Source organism: Balaenoptera physalus (assembly GCF_965194825.1).
Source record: "Balaenoptera physalus genome assembly, chromosome: 1".
Classification (NCBI taxonomy): Eukaryota; Metazoa; Chordata; class Mammalia; order Artiodactyla; family Balaenopteridae; genus Balaenoptera; species Balaenoptera physalus.
In genome coordinates, this window is record NC_138882.1 from 105651802 (window position 1) to 105673042 (window position 21241).

Genomic DNA, 21241 nt, shown 5'->3' on the forward strand with positions numbered 1-21241 from the left:
ACCTGATTCTTGGGCAAAGGAGAGGGGGGCGGGCTCGGGGCTGCCCGCGAGGCGTGTGATTGGGTCTGACCTTCAGCGGGCTTGTCAGTTTCGCCCGGGGTAAGGGGGGCGCGGGAGGGGAGTGGGCGGAGGAGGGGGCTGCCCAGAGCCTCTCGTCCGGCCCACAGACGGCATGAAGCCTTTAGGGGCACGCAGTCCTCACAGATTTTTGGTTGAAGCCCCTCATCTGCCTTCAGTCTGAAGGCAGGGCCCCGCAGAGGACGGATCGGAGGGTCCCGACCAGCGGGGCCGACCGAGAGGGAGAGGAGGGGGCGAGAGACAGGAAGGAAGCAAACCATCAAATTTAAAGAAAAAGCCCTTTGACTTTTTCCCCCTCTCCCTCTCCAATGGCTGTGTAGCAAACACCCCCGACGATACCTTGGAAGGGAGTTGGTCTGCAGTCGCGTTTTCGTGGGTTGAGTTCACAGTTGTGAGTGCGGGGCTCGGAGATGGAGCGGTGGTCCTCTAGGTGGAAAACGAAACGGTGGCTCTGGGATTTCACCATAACAACTCTCGCACTGACTTTCCTCTTCCAGGCTAGAGAGGTCAGAGGAGGTAAGAAAAAATGGTTTTGGGGAGGTGGGAGATTGCTGTCTTTCTCATTCTGTGCCCCTCCCCCCTTCCTTCTTCCAACACCCCCCCGCCCCAAAAGAAACAATTCTCTTAAATCCAGATTGTAGCTGCCATCAGGTTGGAAGTGAAGACTGGAGAGAGAGATGGATGTAGGCGGGACAGTAATGGGAGAAGAGGTAGCAGGAAAAAAAGATCTGTCAGGCACAGAGCCTGCTGAAATGCCCTTCACCACTTTCCAGGGGCTTTGAAAAGAGGAAAAGTATTACCTTGAACACAAGGGCAGTTGTACAAAGCTTTTGTTTGAGGAACAGTCCTTAGACTGCCCTTTGAACACATCTTCTGGTTTCTTCAGATTCTAACTAATGGAAATGCTTTTTTAAAGGTGAGCTGAGGAGAAAATATAGGGAAAGTGTATAAAATGAACCTTGATGAAGTTCTCAAGCTGTTTTAGGGATATGAGAGAAAGCAGGGGGCCTGAATCTTGAAGACTGAGAGCACTGTGTGTGTGTGGTGTGTGTGTGTGTGTGTGTGTGTGGCATTTTGAGGAGATGTTAAGAGGAAAAAGTGCGAGATTATAAGAAATGGATAAAGATGGGAAGAACATTTTTCCCGGGAATTCAGCCCCCTCCTCCTCCTGTGACCCCTCCCACCCCCAACTTCTTCTTGCAGGTTGGACGTGCAGTTCTCTTGGAGAATGATGAAACTCGCCAAGCAAATGGGGTGGGGGTGGAGGAATAGGGATTGGAGGGAAGGGGAGGGGGCGTGGGGTGGGATGGGAGGAGAGAGGTAAGGAAAAGTTCCTACGTGGCACCACCAAATATTCAATGACCAGACCTGCTCGGGAGACTGCAGCCCTGTCAGTACCCAAGGAGGGAGAGCGACTTCACTCCTCCCCACCCCCCGACCCCCACCGCCTCCTCCCTCCCCTTCCCCCGCCCTTTCCCGCAAAGGCATCTGGCTGGAGCGGTCCGTTAGGTGCTGTAGACACGGCTGGCGGGAGGACTCCTTTGGAGTTAAGGGAGCCCAAACAGCTTAGAGTAAAAAAGCAAGCTTTGTCAGGAGTGCGCAGAGAAGTGGGGGGTTAAGAAGGAGGGTGGCGATGATTGGCTGAGGGAGAAAGAAACTGTCAACCCCAAATGCGCAGGCTTTAGCGGAAACCTGAGTCTGACCCTGTGGGTGTCAAGATCTGAGTTCTCCCTAATGGGAGTTAGCGCTCCCGGAGGCCGAACTCTGCGAAACCAGGTCTGTATTTCTTCCCCACACTTTGTGATGTTCACCTTCCTGAGTAGCGGGCAGTGGTGAATTATTCCTCTGTGACTTTTCCTGGAGAATACAGTCAGAGCCTCATTAGGACTATATTTGAATTTTGCAGTAAGTTATGCTAATTACGTGGATTCATTCATTTCTACATTTTAAAAGATAAATAGTAGAGTCTTGAAAGTGGAATCCATCAAAAATTTGTATTTTACCTTTGGTACCTGGTCACCAGCTGGATTGGTCAGTTCTGTCAGCAGGTCTGCCCTCTGCTGGTTTTATTTATTATTTGGAATTCAAGCAACTGTGTTAGTAAATCAGGCCTCTTAAAATCCTTCTAAGTATATACAGTGATGCTGAAAAAGGGCACTCGATTAAGGAAGAACAGATATGCTGTTTCTTTCTGAGCTTTTTCAGCTATTTCTTTTGTTCAAACATAGGAAAAAGTATCATAGTGGCAGCTTTTTTTTTTTTTTTTTAATGTGGAAACTAAGACTTTCTTCAATGAAGACAGATGCACTATAAACTCAAGAGACGTTATCATAGGCATTCAGGGGTTATTTCACTGAAGATGTTTCATTTTCACACTGGGACTTCCTTAAAGCTCTAAGGAGATCAGAAAGATCAAATTTCTACACGTGTGATGCATAATTTTTTCATTTAAATGTAGCTGCATACCTAAAACCCTTTTAAACAAACATCTCAGTACCACATCAAATAAATGGTGGAAAAAGAACCTTCTCTATTATTATAAAGCCATCTAATGTGAGAAATAGCAAACTTTAAGGATAATATGTTGTTTCTGTTTGTCATTTTTGATGAAATGTCTTGAAAGTTATATGGTTATTTGGATCTTCATATTGTAAGATTTGGTATTTGTTTCACCAAGTTACTAGGTGCTTATTGCTTAGTGGGAAGCTACACATTTTAAACCTACTCTTGTAGTCATTCTTTGGCCCTTAATGAACTTCAGAAAGGAAATAGTATATTATATATTAGTGCTTTAAAAGGAAACCCTAGCCTGAATCGTCTCACAAGGGGAAAATAAACTCAATGTCTAGCTCTCATACTAGCCTTCAGATTTGCAATTGATGTAACAATGAATAAGTTCCTAAATAAGGTATTATGTACTTGCATTATACTATAATTTATTGATTTCACTGAGGCGCACTGGTGTGATTTGGTTGCTAAACCAAAAGATAATTTAAAACAGCCTATTTTCATCTAAAATTTGTATTTGTTGGATTAAAAACACTAAAGCCTTAAAAAGTTCTGAGTCATAAAAAATTGTACGCTAAAAATGTGTAGTTAGGATCCTGAAGCATCTAATCTTACAGAGAAAAGTTCTTGGAGTGAATGAATTAAAAGAAAATTTATGAACAAACACAGTTATATTATTTTACTTTGCAAATCCAAACTCTGTAACTTGGTAATCTTTAACTTACTTATTTAAAATTTTAGTATTTATTATGATTTAGCATAAAAGAGTAAGCATTATTTTTTATAATATATTTATTTGCATTAACTTCAATTTCATGATTCATATATTTGCTTATGGTTAATATAAATGTTTTATCTCATGAATTTATGAATTTCATTTTCAATTAATTCATTACTTATTATAGGTAGAACCTGAGATTTACCTGGAATTTATAGTGACTATAGCCTGTGACTGTGTTAAGATAGGCAGTTTTAAGATAGATGGTTTTAAGTGGTTTTTCAAGGAGTTAGGCTAAATTGAGTACGAAGGAAAAAAAATATCTAATTGAATCATTTTCCACTAATTAAGATGGTATTCAACCTTTGGTGGTTGAGCCAGTACTGTGCCTTGCAAAAAGTTGATTAATTTTATGAAGAACTTTCAAAGCTTGTCAGCAATTGGTAGGGAGCCCTGCTGGAGTGTTTTGAGTGCCTGGGATCAGCAGGTGAAATGGTGCTGGCTTCCAGAGTATGTGCTAATCCAACTTTGCAAAGAGATCAAGTTTGTCCCTGTGGTTACTCAATCAGAAATCAGTTAAAAGATCAGATATGCTTCTGATGACAAATGCAATGTCTTCTATGATTATTAATATTGCCTTTCTATTTGTTTTTTAAATCAAAATGGACAAAGTCTGTAATAAACAATAAAGAAAAATAGGTATCTTATGAGAAGCATCTTCCTGAATCTTTTATACAGATAACCTTAGTTTAGGTGGCACATATATATTCAGTTAATTATAGACACTTTCACAAAATTGTCTATTAGTTTTGAAATTAAGTTTATCAATATCTTAATGTGACAATTCACTTTATAATTAATACTTAACTAGAATCGACTTTATAAAAATCACTCTCTAAGAGGTACTCTCAGAGTTTTAAATAAAGTTATGAAGTTGCAAAACAAATGTATATACCTAGATAAGATGATTGCTTATGATTTATTTAATTAATTTTTAGCTTCTGTGTTTGCCTCAATTTGTGACTAAAATTGAAGGAGCACATTATTCAAGTTATCACTAAAATATAGCAAGGCAAATATGAGCCTTTTTCAGATTTGTGGATAGGATTTCTTACAAAAAACCTAAGTAGTCGCCTTTCTTTTCTAAAATTTTGCTTCTTTTCTGAGACAAATTTCTCTTCACTCTGGTTAATTTATAGAAGCACTACCTATGTAATGATAATGAATGGACTTGAATCAAGCTTGGGTGAGAGTGTGTAATAAAAAGCTGAAATTTTTCAAAGGAAGAAAAGGTGTTTAGATTTTTTAAAGAGAATGCTTGAGATAGAAATTCTTATAAAAATTGCATCTTTATACTACCTTCTCACTTTATTAACGAGGAAACTAAGGCACAGAAAATTTATTAGCTGTGTCCTCTTTCTCAAAAAAAAATATTCTTATAATAGTCAAGGTTTTTCTAATGAGTAAGGTGAAGATTTGCAAGAGTGATAAAAATATCTTTAAATAACAGTAGTCTGAGACAACGGAATAAACAATTATTACTTAACGTATATGTATTTATAGAATATGGAATGACCAAATATTACTTAAATGTACATGCTGGAGTTTAAATTAGTGAGAAGATAGATTAAGTGAAAATGACTGATTTAAAGAAAAACAGGAAATTATAGAAAGCATTTAAAAATTCCTCAAAGTCCCAAGTTTAGAGAGAGGTAATTTGTATTGTTAATATACCTAATTATGTGATTCTATAAGATTATCTGTATCAAAGTAGAAAGCACAACAGTTTGTAAAATATTTTTTGTATACATATCTTGCTGGATTAGGAACATAGTTTTTTATCCTCTCTAAAGTTACTAATGGAGGACCCAGTACAGCTTCGAATTTTCAAGAAGCTAAGAAAATTATATATTTATTTCAAATAAGGCAAGTAGCGTCAAATTTCTATGCTTTTCATGTTAATTTTAGATTGATTGGGTGATATATATTATATATAATTGTCTGGCTTTTATTAATAAGTCAGATAATAAATTGATTTTTACTTGATATGGGTTATTTGTTTAATAGATAATTTTTTCCAAACAAGTGGTCAACTTTGACAAAAAATAAGAGAACACTTAGTAGTGCAAATTCTAACTCAAGTTTTTCTTTTAGATTGTCAAAGTGTCTGAAATCACATAAATACCTTTTACTTCAGGAGTAAATGGACAGTTAATTTGTAGGGAAGTACTCCCTCTTAATGGGCTACCATGATACGTTGTGCTGGCAACCACTACGGTAGAGCTAGTATTTCAACCAAATGAAGTGTTTTCCTCTCTTTTGGGAAATGCAGTATATGTCCTTAGGGTCCTGAAGAAGAAACTATGGAACTTAATATTTATACTCATGGCTAACTCTAACAATTTATATAAATATAGGGTTTTATAAATATTGAGCCAATCCTATCATTTTATATAATTTTTAGTGATGATATTTAAGTATTTGAAAGCCAGAATCATATTGTATCCTAAATACACTTTTCTTTCCCATTTACCTCTGGAGAAATAATTAAGTGCAGTTGGTCTGTGATCATTAGGAATTCAGGGCAATTGCAGAGTGGGAGCTGAGGGCTGATTTGCGTTTCTGCTTTTACTACTCCACTTCCTTCATTTAATAGTGGGGAAATGTGACCTGAGCTGGGTGTGGTGAGAGGAAACCAAACTTTCTTTTGTCTGTTGAAGTTTTGTTCCTTAGCAAAGAAGAAAGAGAGGTATGCACAGGTGCTATAAAAAGTTGCAGCGCTCCCTAAGTTGTCTCACTGAAGAGTCCATTTTAAATTCAGTTTTCAGGTATACTAAAAGTATACTATAACAAATTTCCTAAATTTGGACTTTCTCTACTCATTTCTTTTGCAATTTAATTCAGAAACTAAGTGGTTTTGTTTTTCATTTAACTGCCTTCTATATTCTAATGCATCTAATATATTTATTTCTTCTTTCAAAACCCTAATATGATTTTATTTTTATAGATAATCTTGGGTTTTGTTTTGTTTTTTTTCTACTTTCAGTAGTGTCAGAACTCAACATGAATAATACTATCTGGTAGAGAAGATGAAAGTCAATTTTAAAGTGATTTAGTGAGTAGTATCTATCAGTTGCAGTCTTTGGCTTACTACTGACTTGGCTAGTGGTTCTTTAGACATTGGCTGATCACCAGACCTACTGTTATCTGGTAAAATAAACTCTTTGCTTGCTGTGCATGGAATTAGAGACAGTGCTATTAATTTAGGAGAAAGAACTCAGAGAAAAGAAAGGTTATCATATTTCAGAGTAAGAGACCAGCTTAAATACGACTTGACAATTGAGAACTAAAACAAACCTGTGTAGAAGTGCTTTAACACAATCAACTTTTGCAATTCCCTCAAACCTTCTTTTTTTTCCTTAAAAAGCATTTCTTTCTTATTTTAACCAAATTTAATTGCTCTTGAATGGCCCTGTACTGTACAGGCAAATGAAGGTCCCTATTCATAGAACTTGAGCGCATAGGGTGTCAGTGGAAGCTTCCTTCCTCTCTCTGACTGGTAAACTCACATCCGGGCTTAAACGAGCGAACCTTAGATGGTATGAGGTGGTTGGTTTTCCTTCCTCACTCAGATTTTCACAAACAACTTCCCGAAAGGATGCCTGCCAGAAAGAGCAGTAGCTGCAATTCCTGACAAAACTAATGAGAAGCTCTAGCGCACTTTCCTACTTTGTGCTCTTGGATAGCTCTGCTGAGAAAGAGCCATAAATATTAGAGTGGTGTTTGCCCTTAATTCTCTTTTTAGACTAACTGTGGAGGACAACCTACTACTTGCTGTCACTCTTTGAATGCTGATGAATCTTCAAAATACTTCACTGGTTTTGAAGACAAAAATTATTGTCCAAATGGCCTAGCGTGGTGTAGAGTGCCCTTCAGGATGTGGCCCTTCTGTACATCCAGGCTCAGGATCAGCCTTTTCCCACCTGCTGCCACCCCACTCCCATTCACCCTGCACTTCAGGCATGTTGAACCTCTTGCCCATATTCTCCCCTATCTTTGAACACACTATTCTTTTTACCTGGAATGTATGTTTCCTTCTCATCCATCTCGCAGATGCCTTCTCATACTTCAAGATTTAGCTCAAGCTTCGTACTCCAGGCAGATATAATAACAAGCTCTCACGCTGAATGCATGCCCATTATGTACCAGGTCCTGTTGTAAGCACTTTTTTGTATAAAATATCATTTCATTCTGACAATTGTCCTGGAAGTAAGCTAATACTAAAATCTCCATTTTACCCATAAGGAAATTGAAAAACAGAGAAGTTAATTATCTTGCTTAAGACCATACAACTACTATGTGATAGACCTGGGATCTGAACCCAGGCAATCATGCTCCAGAGACCTTGCTTTTGATCACTTGCCCATGTTTACTGTGTATTCTTAATGCTTTTACACAGCCTTCGTGACTTTGCTTATGATTATGGTGCCCTGGGGCCTAACATTAATGCACAAATCATGCAGCTGCACCACAGTGAATATCATGTAAATTGTGTGAATAACTTGAATGCCACCAAGGAAAAATATAAAGAGACTCCCATTAAAGATGATGTTATAATTCAGGTAGCTCTTCAGCCTGCACTAAAGTTCAGTGTTGGAGGACCTGTCACCCTTCCCATTTTAGGGACAAACTTAGGCCCTAATGATGGTGGAGAACCCAAAGGGGAGTGGATGGAAGCTAGTAAATGTTACTTTATTTCCTTTGACTGATTGAAGGAGAAGTTGACAGCTGTATCTCTTGGCATTCAAGGTTCAGATTGGGGTTGGCCTGGTTTCATTAAATTACAAGGACACTTACAAATTGCTGCCTGTTCTAATCAGGATCCATTACAAGGAACAACAGGTCTTTTCCACTTTGGGAGATTGGTATGGTAGTATGCTTACTACCTTCAGTGTAAAAGTGTCAGATCTGATTATCTAAAAGCTGTTTGGAATGTAATCAACTGGGAGAATGTAACTGAAAGATACATGGTTTGCAAACAAACAAACAAACATGCACACACACATTATAATTATTTTAAAAATTTCTCATTTATATGTTAGCCTTTCTCTAGGAGTTGCTGGAGGGTAATGACTGTGATTTAGTTTTATTTCTTCCCCTGGTGTCTACCAACATGCCAGAATGCACAGGATATGATATAGTCACTATTTAGATTACTAATTATCTTCTGACTTTGCTCAGCAGACTGGAACAAGGTTAAAATCTAGTTAACTTGGAGTGGTGTGAAGTGACCTTCTCATGTCATGTTGTTAGCAGTAATTAGATCTCGCCTCCCCCCTGTTTTTTACTCATTCTCTGAAAGTGAATGAGTTGCGACTTCTTTCTGGCTTTCTTCATCTGGAAAATAGTTTTGCACATTCTCTCCAAAGATATCTTTAAATATTTGAAGCTCTTGATTGACCATATTACCTCTAAAACTGTAGTTTGCTTTAACATAGGAATCTGATCAAGAAAAATACCATATGGAGTTGTGTTTTTGCTTTGACAGCAACATAAATCATCATTTCATTTGTCTACATGATTTCAATTTGTAATAAGTAAAAGTAATAATTGGGAAATTTCCTCTCATATATTCATTTTTGAAAGCTTTATTTCAGTTTTGCATCCTATTAAGGATTGTCTGATTTTGCTTAATGACTATTAGGAAGAGTAGCCTATCTATATGTATTGCTTTATGATTATTTTACTAAACTAGTTCTTTTAGAGAGCAGTTTGCATATTACACATGTAATTATTATATTAGGAAGTACCATCTTTAAGCAAGGAGTATGTAAAATTTCAAGTGCTTAATAAGGTTAATAGTCTGTAGGTGTAGAATTGTTTTTGATGAAAATTATATGTTTTTAATATTCTATTCCTATCCATTGTATGTTTTAGTTCCACTAAAATCATTAGGATGGATGTCTTTATCTGCTTTATTTAGTGTGTCTTAAGCACATAGATCAGAACTTATCACATAGTAAACATTTGGAAAATTTTTGTTGAAAGAGGTAAAGGTGTTGATTGCAGCTCTAATGAATTGCTCTTCAATAACCTAATTGATGATCTGAGATGGGATATAGGGTTATGTAGATCAGTTATTGCCAGTGTCTACAGAAGTATATTGAACAGATTTTTGCTGATACTATTGTGATTTCCTGAAAATAGCACTCTGTTTTGCCTCCAAGCAAGCTATGATCTTCACCCTGAACACTCTCTCAATCTGCTTAGCATTGCTTTTTTACACAGAATTTAGATATTATCTCCTCTAGGAATAGCTCTTCTTAACCATGAAGACTAGGATAATTGACCTTGTATAACATCCAAAAGCACACTGTACTAACTCCAACTTGAATACTCATCATAGAATATTTTCGATGCTAAAATGAAAGCAGGGACTGCATCTTTTTCATCTATGTAAGGATTTCTGGCATCTAGGTCTAGCACCATACCTAGAGCATAATAGATGGCCAGTAAATATTCATAGAATGAAATAACGAACTCATAAGCAAGACATTTTCACTAAAGTCAAGAAGATGGGGATACTCAGTCCTGGCTTGATATCACAATCATTTTCAGTTACATCCCTATAGATATTAATTGAGTAGATTTTGTGCAGAATCCAAGCACAGCTGCTTCATAAGGCTCTACATATAATTTTGATGCACAACCAAGGGTTCATGAACCTTCTGTAATAGGAAATAAATGTATACAAAGATGAGGATGTGCCTAGCTTGTTTAACAGGGTACTGGAAGTCAAGTGAAAGGTTATCTGCTATGTGGAAATTATTTGATACATACCTTATTGCCAGACAGAAGTGGCTCTGCAAAAAACTGATTTAAGTAGATCAACTGATTATGACATTGATAATGTTTTTTAAAAAAAATCCTCCTCTCCATAGCATGTGATAAACTAAATGCCAATAAATATTGCTCTTCTCCACATTAAAGTCAAGTCGTTGTAATGAAAATATAATTTTAGTTTTATAATAAATGTATTTTAATAGCTGTGACCACTTATAAATCAGAAATGCCATACTTTTCAAATATCACACTCTCAACTGGTGTTTGTTCTTCCCTCGCCGTTCTCAAAGTTGTGATACTGTTTCTGCTTTCGACTTTCAGTTCATATATGCTTTTGATGATATGAGAAAGTTCAGGATTGAGGTTGTTTAATAACTGAGAAAATTAAATGACTCTCTTCTATGTGCAGTCACTATGTTAGATGCCAGGATTACAAAGATGGTTTGCCAGCCTCCATTCTCATGGAGTATGTGTGTTACTAGGAGAGTGCTGGAGTTGGGGATGTGGGCAGGGGCCACATAACACAAGACCATATGGGTATAGTTTTCTGGATAGAATAGATTCATGTGACTAATTTAAAAGTACAGGGAGGCTGCTAAGGTGGCATGGTCAGTGCATACTTTGATATCTATACTTACTAAGTGGTTCCAATTGGTTGCAACTATTGGTTCCTCTGACAAATAACCAGGGAAGTAGAGAGCCACGCAGCTTTTTCTGGAATAGCCAACCCACTGTAAAGTCACCTGGGGTTCTCAATGATAATTAGTACAGTTAAGTCACACTTGATACGGAGTTATGGCCATTATAAAGTTGAAAAATATATGAATGAATAATCTTATTTTATAAAGGAGTATGTTAAGCAAACATGTACACATTTATAAAGTCTATTATGAGACAAAGTTGCCTAACATTTTTAAACCTTAAAATGTGATTTTTTTTGTTATTAAACAAATTATAGCATGTTTTAGAACATAAAGTGTAAATAGTGATTTTTGTTTCTGAAGATTAATATGTTGGACCAAGGTCTCTATTTTGATTATATGAGAGAATAAAATATTTATTATAAGCATTTTTAAGTCATAATGATTTCTTTCAGGGAAAGTTATATCAAATGGCATTTAAAAAACATATCATTAATTGAGTTAGTTATAGTTTAAAATAATATTGATAGGCTGTCAACTCCCAAAGTTTTATTTTTATCCCAAACCTTGCCCCTGAACTTCAGACTCATAGACTCACTCAACCGCTTATTCAGCTACTTCCAATGGCATTATTAAGTCATCTCAAAATTAGCATGCCCATAACTGAATTGCAGAACTCTCCTCTGGAAATCCATTCCTCTCAGTCTTCCCCGTCTCAGTTAATGGCAACACAATCAGTCATGATGTTTGAGCTAAAAAACTTGGAGTCATCTTTGGCTCGTTTTCTCTCATACTCCACTCTGATCTGCTCTGTCTCCAGAATATATCCATAATCTCACAAAGTTCTTCATCTCTCAGTCCAAGAAAACAATATCAACAAAATTTTACCTCTAGAAGACTGCAGTTGTTTCTCTGCTCTCTGATTCCACTCCACTGCCCCTAGAGTCTGTTCTCAACACAACAACCACAGTCTTCTGAAAAATTAGTTGGTTGATGTTCTTCCTCTCCCCTTAACTGCCAATGGTTTTCCATCTCATTTGGAACAAAATCCAAGCTTGTTGAAGATCCCCCAGGACCTATACAAGCTGCCTTCAACATGCCCTCACTCTTACTTCTCTGACCTCATCTCTTATACCCCTTTTATTTCCTTTGCAGGAGATATATTTGTCTCCTTGCATTTCCACCAATGTCTTGGGTCAACTCCTATCTCAGGTTCTTTGTACTTACTGTACAAAGAACTGCTTACAATGCCATTCTGTAAAAATATCAGGATAGAGGAACAGCTTATGCCTTTCTAGAATTTACTCAAGCATCATCTTCTTATTGAGGCTTTTCGTGTCTTTCTTATTTTATATTAAAATCCATATCTCCTTAACCCTCCCTATACTCATTCACTGATTTATTTTTCTCCTTGGTACTACTCAAATATTTGTCATTTATAAAAAGTAATGACATTTAAATTAAATGTTGAGATTTTATTTTAAGGCTTAATATAAAATGTAGAATTAGATAATTTTGGAGTACAAATATTGCCTTAAATTGTTTGGGCAGCTTCTAAACCATATTTACCCAAATAATTCCCATGGCTTTTCATTTCATTTTACCTATTTAGATATAGTCAATAAGACAGTAAAGCACTTTACTTATTTGATAGACACCATACACATTGATCCAGTTGTCTTAAGAGGTTATAGTTGTCTAGAAATGGTAATGAGAGTTTGCACTTTATTTTACTGGTTTAACAGAACAATGAGGCAAGACTTGTAGTTACCTAGAAAGTAGAGGGGAGATGTTCCCAACTGAAGACCTAGACAGCAATTACAGATTAGATATTATCAAGAAAATGTAAACACATGTTGCTATTCAAAGCAAATTCATTTATTATTCCTAATCAACATTAAATCTGGGATTCTGTGTTTTATGGATTTCTTTTAACCACTAGATAGGTCAGAATTAGAATAAATCATGAACATTTGGACGTGAATACAATTGATTTTGATGGGAGTCATGTTTTTCCATTAGTTACACTTCAGAGTATTTTACTATGTATTTTTTTCCCTGATCTTTCCAATTTTGAATTTCACTGTGTAACTGATTTAAAAAAAAACAACAACTGGTATTTTCATGGAGCTGTAAGGAAGTACATTTACATTTGATCATTGGTTTTTATTTTCTGAAATGGTAGTACCAATAGGTTTGTAGGTATTTGGATTGGTAAAATTAACTGTAAAATTCCTAAAACTCTAGGCTCCTGTTTTATATCATCTTCATCCATGGCTTTCTCAATTTGATGTTTTTCTTTGTTTGAATATCAAATACTCATTTTTTCCAAGAAGCATAAGAGACTGCTTCTCAAAAACCTGAGCCTTGAGATGCTTATATTTATTTTATTCTTTTTTTTTCTGTAGGGAAATATATACTCTAAACATAGGTTTAAAATGGCAAAACATTTAAGTTTATTATAGAACCCCTTGGGGAAAATGTAGTCTAAAACCTTCCCATACCCAGGAATATTTAATGTAAACTATACATCTATAATCTTATATACTTACAATTTACTGATGTAGTCAAGCAGTTCATTTCTCCCATTTTGCACTTGTTTTGACTACAATGGTTAGATCGCAAAATACAGACAAAAAAGTTTGGTAATTTAAGCCAAAAATAGTTGTGTAGAGACTTAGGACACTTAGGTGATTTATATCGACATTATTTGTGCCATATAGGCATTTAAAGATGAGCTTTCACACCTTTTTAAATATGGGAGAATTTAGGTCGATATGTTTTATTTTCTAATACTTCATGTTAGTTTATAATACAAGATTTTTATGTGGCATATGTGGGTTTGAAATAAATGAAGGAATAGTATCAGAGGAAAGACAATAAAATATTAGTTTTTAAAAAAACCTTTTAATAAATAACATGTCAGGGTTAATCTATAGTTATATCAATGTATATGAGATGCAAAGAAAAAATTATTGAAAAGGAAAAAATTGCAATGATATCAGTGTATTAATGTCAAGTTGTGCTACAGGGTGGTAATGGAACAGTGAACATGATAGCTTAAGCTGTCGAAGTTCCAGGAAGCCTCCTGGGGTTGTATGTCCCTAGAATAACATAAAATCATGCTGGAGAGATTGCTAAGCATTGCATAATCTTCATGGATGATATCTAATGGACCTTTAGAGATAGAAAACTGTTCAGTCTTCTACTCGACTGTAAAGAGATTTCCCAAGGTAGTCAGAGGAAATGGATAACAGGAATCTAGTGAATTATAGCTCTGGGAAAACACTGGTGGCACTCACTGGGACTGTTAGAGATGTTCAGAAAGGTTAAAATTTTGATGAAATAGTGCTTTCAGGTATTATTTTTATTGAGTGCTTAGACACTATCCTCAGAGATTAAAATGCCTTATCTCATTTAATTCTCAAAATTTGGTTAAGTTGAAGAAACTAACTCTTAGAGGAGTAAGTAGTTTACCCAAAGTTATACAAATAATAAATACCAAACTTGGGTTAGAAGTTGTGCTGTTCCAACTGCAGAAACTGAGTTGTTAATTGTTTTTTATACACTTGTCATATCCTACATTTTAGATTCTTTATTAAGGGCTCTTATGATTTTGAAATATAGCAGGGTGTTGGTAGTAGTTAAATTATAACAGTCACTTCTCTCTCATTTTTTCTTTTGCCAGTCCTGCGTCCCACTACTACATAAACACAGTAGCACTCCTGGTTATTTTATACTTATCTAGAGCAGCAAAGCATTTCATAACTGGGTGGAAGATGATTTATAACTCTGTGCTTTATTTTGTTTTTATTTCTGTCTATAATGATATGCTTCATGTATGACCTGTGATGTGAGGTACAAGGTGAGGATAAGTGACTCCCTAGTAGTGGGGAAAGCATCTAGCATACTTTAGGAAGGTCACTTCAGACCTGTGTTCTTGCCATACCTGAATCAAATGGAAACAACCAGACTTGTCAAGGTCTTCAGGGTGCTGTTTGTAAAGGTCACTTTCAACCCTTTTTTTCTGAGACTAATAAGAAAGAAGCTTCAACTCTGAGGCAGTATGTGGCTGCCCATTTACTCACTTATTCATTCATTCATTAAACATATTTCTCTTGATTTTTTATTGTGTGTCAGCCACTATGTTATTTATGAATACTGCAGTGAACGTCAATAGTGCTGATGTTTGCCGTCAGAGGGTTTACAATCTATCAGGGGAGGCAGGCATTAACCAATAAATTACAAGCTTAGCAAAAAGAGAGAGAGAGAAAGAAATTAGTGGCATAAGTATGTAACAGGGAAATCAAGACCATAATTTAGACATACACCGTGGCTGAGAGCACACAGCCTAGAGTGAAAATGAGATAATTAAGCAAACAAACAAAATAGGGCATGGAGTTAACCAAGGGGGTATATGGGGCACTTGGGATCATACGAAAGGGTCACATAACCCAGCCTGGGAGGGATAAGAAATGATTTCCTGAAGAAAGTCATGGCTAGGTTGATATCAAAAGATTGATTAGATCTGAGTTCACCAGGTTTCAACCCCAGCTACCCATTAGGCTCATCTGGGAAATGTTTAAAACATGTGAATGCCTGGGCCCCATGCCAACCCAGCCATCTATATGTTTTAAAAGCTTGCCAGGAGATTCTACTGACAGTTAGGGTTGAAAAAAACAGTCAACTATCCTTAGTCAATTGATGAAGGATTGAAAAAAATCTCCAACAAAGGGAATACAGTAAATTTTAGAAACTGAAAGAAGTTTATTTCAGCTGAACCATAAAATTTGGGGTTGAGGGAGCACATAGGAGTTAGTGTAGATGTCTCACTTGGAGTTTGTGGCTGTGAGTGTTCATGGCGGAGATGTGATTTTTCTCAAGAAGTCCTCAGTAGCCATGATGCCCCCAGGGAGACTTTGAACATCTAAATTTATTCCGTATTGATGTCTTGTCAGGACATGACTAGTTCCATTTTCTTGAACTCTGTACTGTCTTGTATCTGTGCTGTCATATTTGATATTTCTATCACCTTCCTCTTCATTGATGAATCTATCATTCAAGACTCAGCTTAAAAGAACCACATGGTAGATATTTTAGCCTTTGTGGGCCACATGGTCTCTGTCAGCTACAGAGCTCTGTCCTTGTAGTGCAAAAGCAGCTATGGACAATATATAAATGAATGGCTGTAGCTGTATTTACAATATAAACCTTATTTGTGGAGACTGAAATTTAAATTTCATGTAATTTTCATGTGTCATAAAATATTATGCTTCTTTTAATTTTTTTTCAACCGTGCAAAAATGTAGAAACATTCTTATTTCGTGTACCATACAAAAATAGACAGCAGGAGGTCTTAAACCATAAGCATAGTTTTCCCAGCCACTGTTCTAAGGCATTGTTACAAATACCAACTTAGTTCTCACAAAAACTCTAATAGGTAGATATTTTTTATTATTCTCGTTATACAGATGTGGAGACTGAGGCACAAAACAGTAAAGTAGCGTGCCCAAATCACACAGATGCTAAGTGCCAGAGGTGGGATTCAAACCAGTCTGGCTTTCCAACACTGTGCATTGCTGCTTTATCCTACTTACTGGTCATGGGAGTACGTGAAGAAGTTTAAAGGAGGAATTAATTAGAGACTAAACAGTCAAAGCATTGGGTGACCTTAGAACAATAATTTAAGTGGACGCTGGAGGCATGAAGGAGAAAGGATTAAAGACCTGGGATAGACTAATCAATGAATGAATGGAGGTATTTAAGAGATCAACAGAACACAATAGGAAAGACATATTAGGCCCTCACAAATTTTCATTTCAAGACCAGAGAGCCCCATGGACTTCAGAGGAAGTTGCTTTTATATGTTTCACATGATTGTGTTTCACGTTTAAATGATATTTTATATAGTCTGTGTGTGCGTGTGTGTGTGTGTATACCTGTTCTCTTCTAGTTTTGGAAAAAAGTCAAGTGTAGGCAAATAATTAAAAACCAAGTGTGAAAAGCACTATCACAGAGGTGAGTATTTCTAACCCAGCTTTGGGAGATAGGGAATGCTTTCAGGAAGAGACTGCACATTAATTATATCCTACTTATTCCTCAGAACAGGATTTATAAAAGCTCAGAGACAGGAGGAGGAACATGGTGGGTAGTCTGTGAAGTCTGAGTCCAGTATGGCTAGAGCACTGAGTGAGGAAAGAATTAAGGGGTAATGAGATACAAGGATGGAGATGCAGTAGCATGGAACTGGAAGAATATGTGAGTGTGTCCAGATCATTAAGATTTTATATGCAAGGTATGTGCGTACCATCTGGAAGTTAGTTGGGTTCTCGGAAGGAATTTAAGCAAAATGACTTGAGGCGTGGAGTTTTGGAAGCTCATTCAAGCTGTGGTATGCAGATTGATGAGAAAAGGCATTGAAACCAATTAAATGACTATTGTCGTAATGCACTGAGTCTGCTATCCTATTTTCCCATTTAATAAACAAAAAAATATGCAATAAAAGGCAGGAAAAATATTATTGAACAAATATTGTGCTGACTGGATACTTCTGAAATGAGAATCATAATCTGTGCCATAAGGATTCGCGACATAGAAACAATTAAAATATTAGGGACATTTAGGAATTGCTTTGAATATCAAAATTACAGTTTTTTAGATATATCGAGTTAAGCTATAATAAATTACTGCTTTTAATCTTTAAACTGTTGAAGTTCAGTTAATAAAATATGAAGAATAGTTCCCCCCCGTGTGTGTGTGTGTGTGTGTGTGTGTGTGTGTGTGTGTGTATAAAACCATTGAACCCATGTTATGAGAATTTGTTAAATGCTATAATTATGATATCAAATAAGAGGCAGATTTCAAAGTGACTTAATTTATTACTTAGTTTACTTGAAAGGAAAAATCTTTAAGACTTGATTAACTGAGTTTTACATTTTTGTAACTTTATATGACTTTTTAGAAAAAAAACTATTTGCAATCTTTATTATATATCCCTATTTCTTGATTGTTTTCTGTAGAGTGAATTTTTATTTCGTATCATATGTCTCTACATAGAATTTTGTTTAGACTTTAAAAATAGAGCCCTTATTTTGAATCCTGTAGAGGGAGTGTGTTTTTATCACATTGCTTTCAAAGTAGGAACTAACAAACGTGACAAAACCTGTGCTCCTGGAAAAGGTCATCCTGTTAAAAGATAGTTTGGAGAGAAGGAAAGGTGTGGTCCATTTTATGTATTATTTACTGATATGCAGTTGGGGCTGTGACCATGGGGCTGCAACCTTTTCTTTACAGAAGGATTACAGCCTTCATAGCTGTGTTCTTGTGGATCCTGGAGTCTTTACCCTATTCAGATGTACTTTTGCTAATGGCTTCAGAGCAAGAAGATAAGATAAAATAAGCAGATAAGATGCTGTGCTTTTAGAAACAGTCTCCTTCAGAGTAATTTATCCCTGAAGTGTGAATTGAGTTTAATTTAAAGCAAATATAAACATCAGGAATCAATGAACTGGCTCAAGATAATCTTATATATTATATTTATGTTTTAAGTTACTTTTCACAGTGTTTTTATTTATGGGCTATAGCAATGAAGGTGATGAAGTGGAATGAACCTAGATCTGATTTTGCACAGACTTTAGGAGTATCCATAGTTTGCTTTCTGGTTCTCAATTCCTTCATCTGCACAATGGGGATAAGAACACATGGCCTGCAAAGTTTTTGACGGTTAATGCTAGGAAGAACTTAGCCCAAGGACTGTCACATGTTAGGCTCTCTGGGCCTGGCAGTTAATATAGTTATTATTTTCTTAGCTTTATGATAAGAGAAAAAAAGAATGTAAAAATAGTCAGGTATCCTATTGGCCTAAAAAAATTGGCCATTGAAAGCAGGAGTCCTGCAAAAAATGTTCTTGAAAGTTGTTTTTATTCTTTTAAATATTCCAAGGCTGAATTAAAGGGGATCATATTTGATAGGGTTAATGATCCCTTCAATATGTCTGATTTCCATAAAAAAAGTTTTTTTTTTCTTTTTAATAATTTGGAATGATGTGTAGTCTACTGGATAATATGTTGATTTTCATTCAGAAGGTTGATGAAATAGGTAGACAGTCGTTATTATTAAAGTACGTTTGTTATAAGGTAAAAGGCAAATTATATAAAGCTTCATTCACATATGTTTGTACATATAGAAGTTAATATGCCTAAAATTTAATTAACTAAGGAAGTGACCAGATGCACGTTTCTCACGTACTCATTCGATCATCCATTCATACATTCTATAACTAACTCTACTTATTATAACAAAAGTATTAATTGACATTGTAATTTTCAAAGAACACCACTCTATTGCAGGTCACTGTCTATTTTGTGGAGTGTGATAAACTTAGCTGATGGTAGTTCCTGATTTTACACTCAGTCCCTTTTTCATTCTAAGTCCTCCCAGAAATAGTGTACTTATAAAACCCAACATATTTTGAAATTTGGTGGCAATTCTATTTTTTTTTTAACTAAGAACTGAAACTTTTCAAATCAATAATATTGGTCTCACTTTCAGCCAGAAGTGATCTCTTTTCCTTCTAAACAAAAGAGTACTGTGTGCATCTGTATAAAACTATAGATACTGCCTCCTATGTAATTATTGGGGCCTCCTTAATTAGAATCTAAATACTTGCAGTCATGACTATGTTTCAGACATGCTCAGGGATGCATTAGCTAACACATGGCCTTCTCTGAATATTTTTATTTTTGAATAAAATAAAAATTCAATAGAGTATAAGTGTATTGAGTAATATGGAGTCCTAAGTCTGTTTTTATAACAATACTTACACCACATCATTCATGTTTTGACTTGCTTAGTGAATTATGCAGATATTTAGTTGTGGACCAGGGAATTCAAGGGTCTAAAAAATCGTTTGTCCTTTTATGTCTGGTTTATTTCATGTAGCATAACGTTTCAAAGGTTCCATGTGGTAGCATGTATCAGAACTTCATTCCTTTTTTGGTTGAATCATATTCTATTGTATGTATATTATCACATTTTGTTAATCTGTTCACATACTGATCGAAACTTTGGTTGTTTTCACCTTTTGGCTATTGTGAATAATGTTGCAATGAACATTCTCATACAGGTGCCTGTTTTAAGCCCCGACTTTCCATTTGCTTAAGTATATACCTAGGAGTGGCATTGCTTGGGCATATGGTACTTCTGTGTTTAGCACTTTGACAGATATTATCTGATTCCACTTATATGAAATTTCTAGAATAGGAAACTTCATAGAGATGGAGAGTAGATTATCAGTCATCAGAGCCAGGGCAGAGGAGGGGAGTAGGGAGTTATCACCTAATGGTTAAACAGTTTCTATCTGGGGTAATGAAAAAAGTTTTGGAAATAGATTTTGGTAATGGTTACATAGCATTGTGAATGTAATTATGCTACTAAATTGTATACTTTAAAATGGTTAAAATGGCAAAATTTATGTTGTGTATATTTTACCACAATTAGAAAATGAATAGTTTAAGAAGTGTAATATACCAGAACTAATAAATTGCATACTTGAAATGGGTGAATTGCATGGTATGTGAGTTATATTCCAATAAAGCTGTGTGAAACATCAAGTTTATCCAAAAGGATTACACTTGCAAAGGGAAAGTTTAAGGTTCCAAACTTATTTTATGTTGACCGCTTCATGGTAGCAGGAGGTAGCTGGAATGGATTGGAATGGGAAATTTATGCTTCTGCCAATTTATGCTTCTAGCCCTGTGTTAGACACCCTAGGGCTACATAAAAGGGGAAAAAAAATTACTTATCTCCAGGGACTTTAAATCTAAATCATAAGGCATGAAGCCGTGTACATGAAGTTACTCTGGCAAATGTAGAGGATTAAGAACAACAAATTATGCATAGACACATACATGCATGCACATTTACAAAGGCACACACAAATACACAGATATATACATATACTTTGTAAATAACTAACATAGGAAAGCACTCAAAACTAGAGCATTATATTTGTTACCTATTCTTTTAAACATCTTTTAACTTATCTTTGGGTATACAATATGGCTTAGTAACTGCACATTTTACAATATTTATATATAACATTTATTGTGAATTTGAATCTTCAGAATCACCTTTGTTTAGATTATGAATAGTTGAATAGTAAATCTGTTAGAAATTAATGGAATATATACAGATGCTGGCTTTTTCAACATCTCTTTGCTTCTGTGTAATTTGATTTCTGATTTGAGATATTTTGACTTTGAGAATGTTACAGTTTATATTTTACTTGCTGCTCCACTCCTTAGACCCCCACCTAAATGTTAGAGAAGCATGGCAAAAGATAAATAGATTTGAGATGTAGGACTATAAACTGTTTCCTCTGTTTAAAAAATACTCATTTTTATATTAGATTATTTGTTCAATTACGTTTTCCTATTTTTAACTTATTTTTCAG

General features: G+C 35.7%; 1 protein-coding gene and 1 pseudogene across 2 annotated transcripts in view; both read left to right on the forward strand.

Moving 5' to 3' along the window:
* The first annotated feature begins 453 nt into the window (after positions 1 to 453).
* COL11A1 (collagen type XI alpha 1 chain) overlaps positions 454 to 21241 on the forward strand; it is a 214605-nt gene continuing 193817 nt past the window's right edge. Inside the window, exon 1 of the mRNA XM_082451859.1 lies at positions 454 to 594. Within this exon, the coding sequence (XP_082307985.1) occupies positions 489 to 594 (106 nt within the window). The 5' untranslated portion in view covers positions 454 to 488. The remainder of the gene's footprint in view (positions 595 to 21241) is intronic.
* LOC309656414 (superoxide dismutase [Mn], mitochondrial pseudogene) lies at positions 665 to 21233 on the forward strand (annotated as a pseudogene). The gene has a single exon. The product of its transcript is annotated as a superoxide dismutase [Mn], mitochondrial pseudogene (transcript).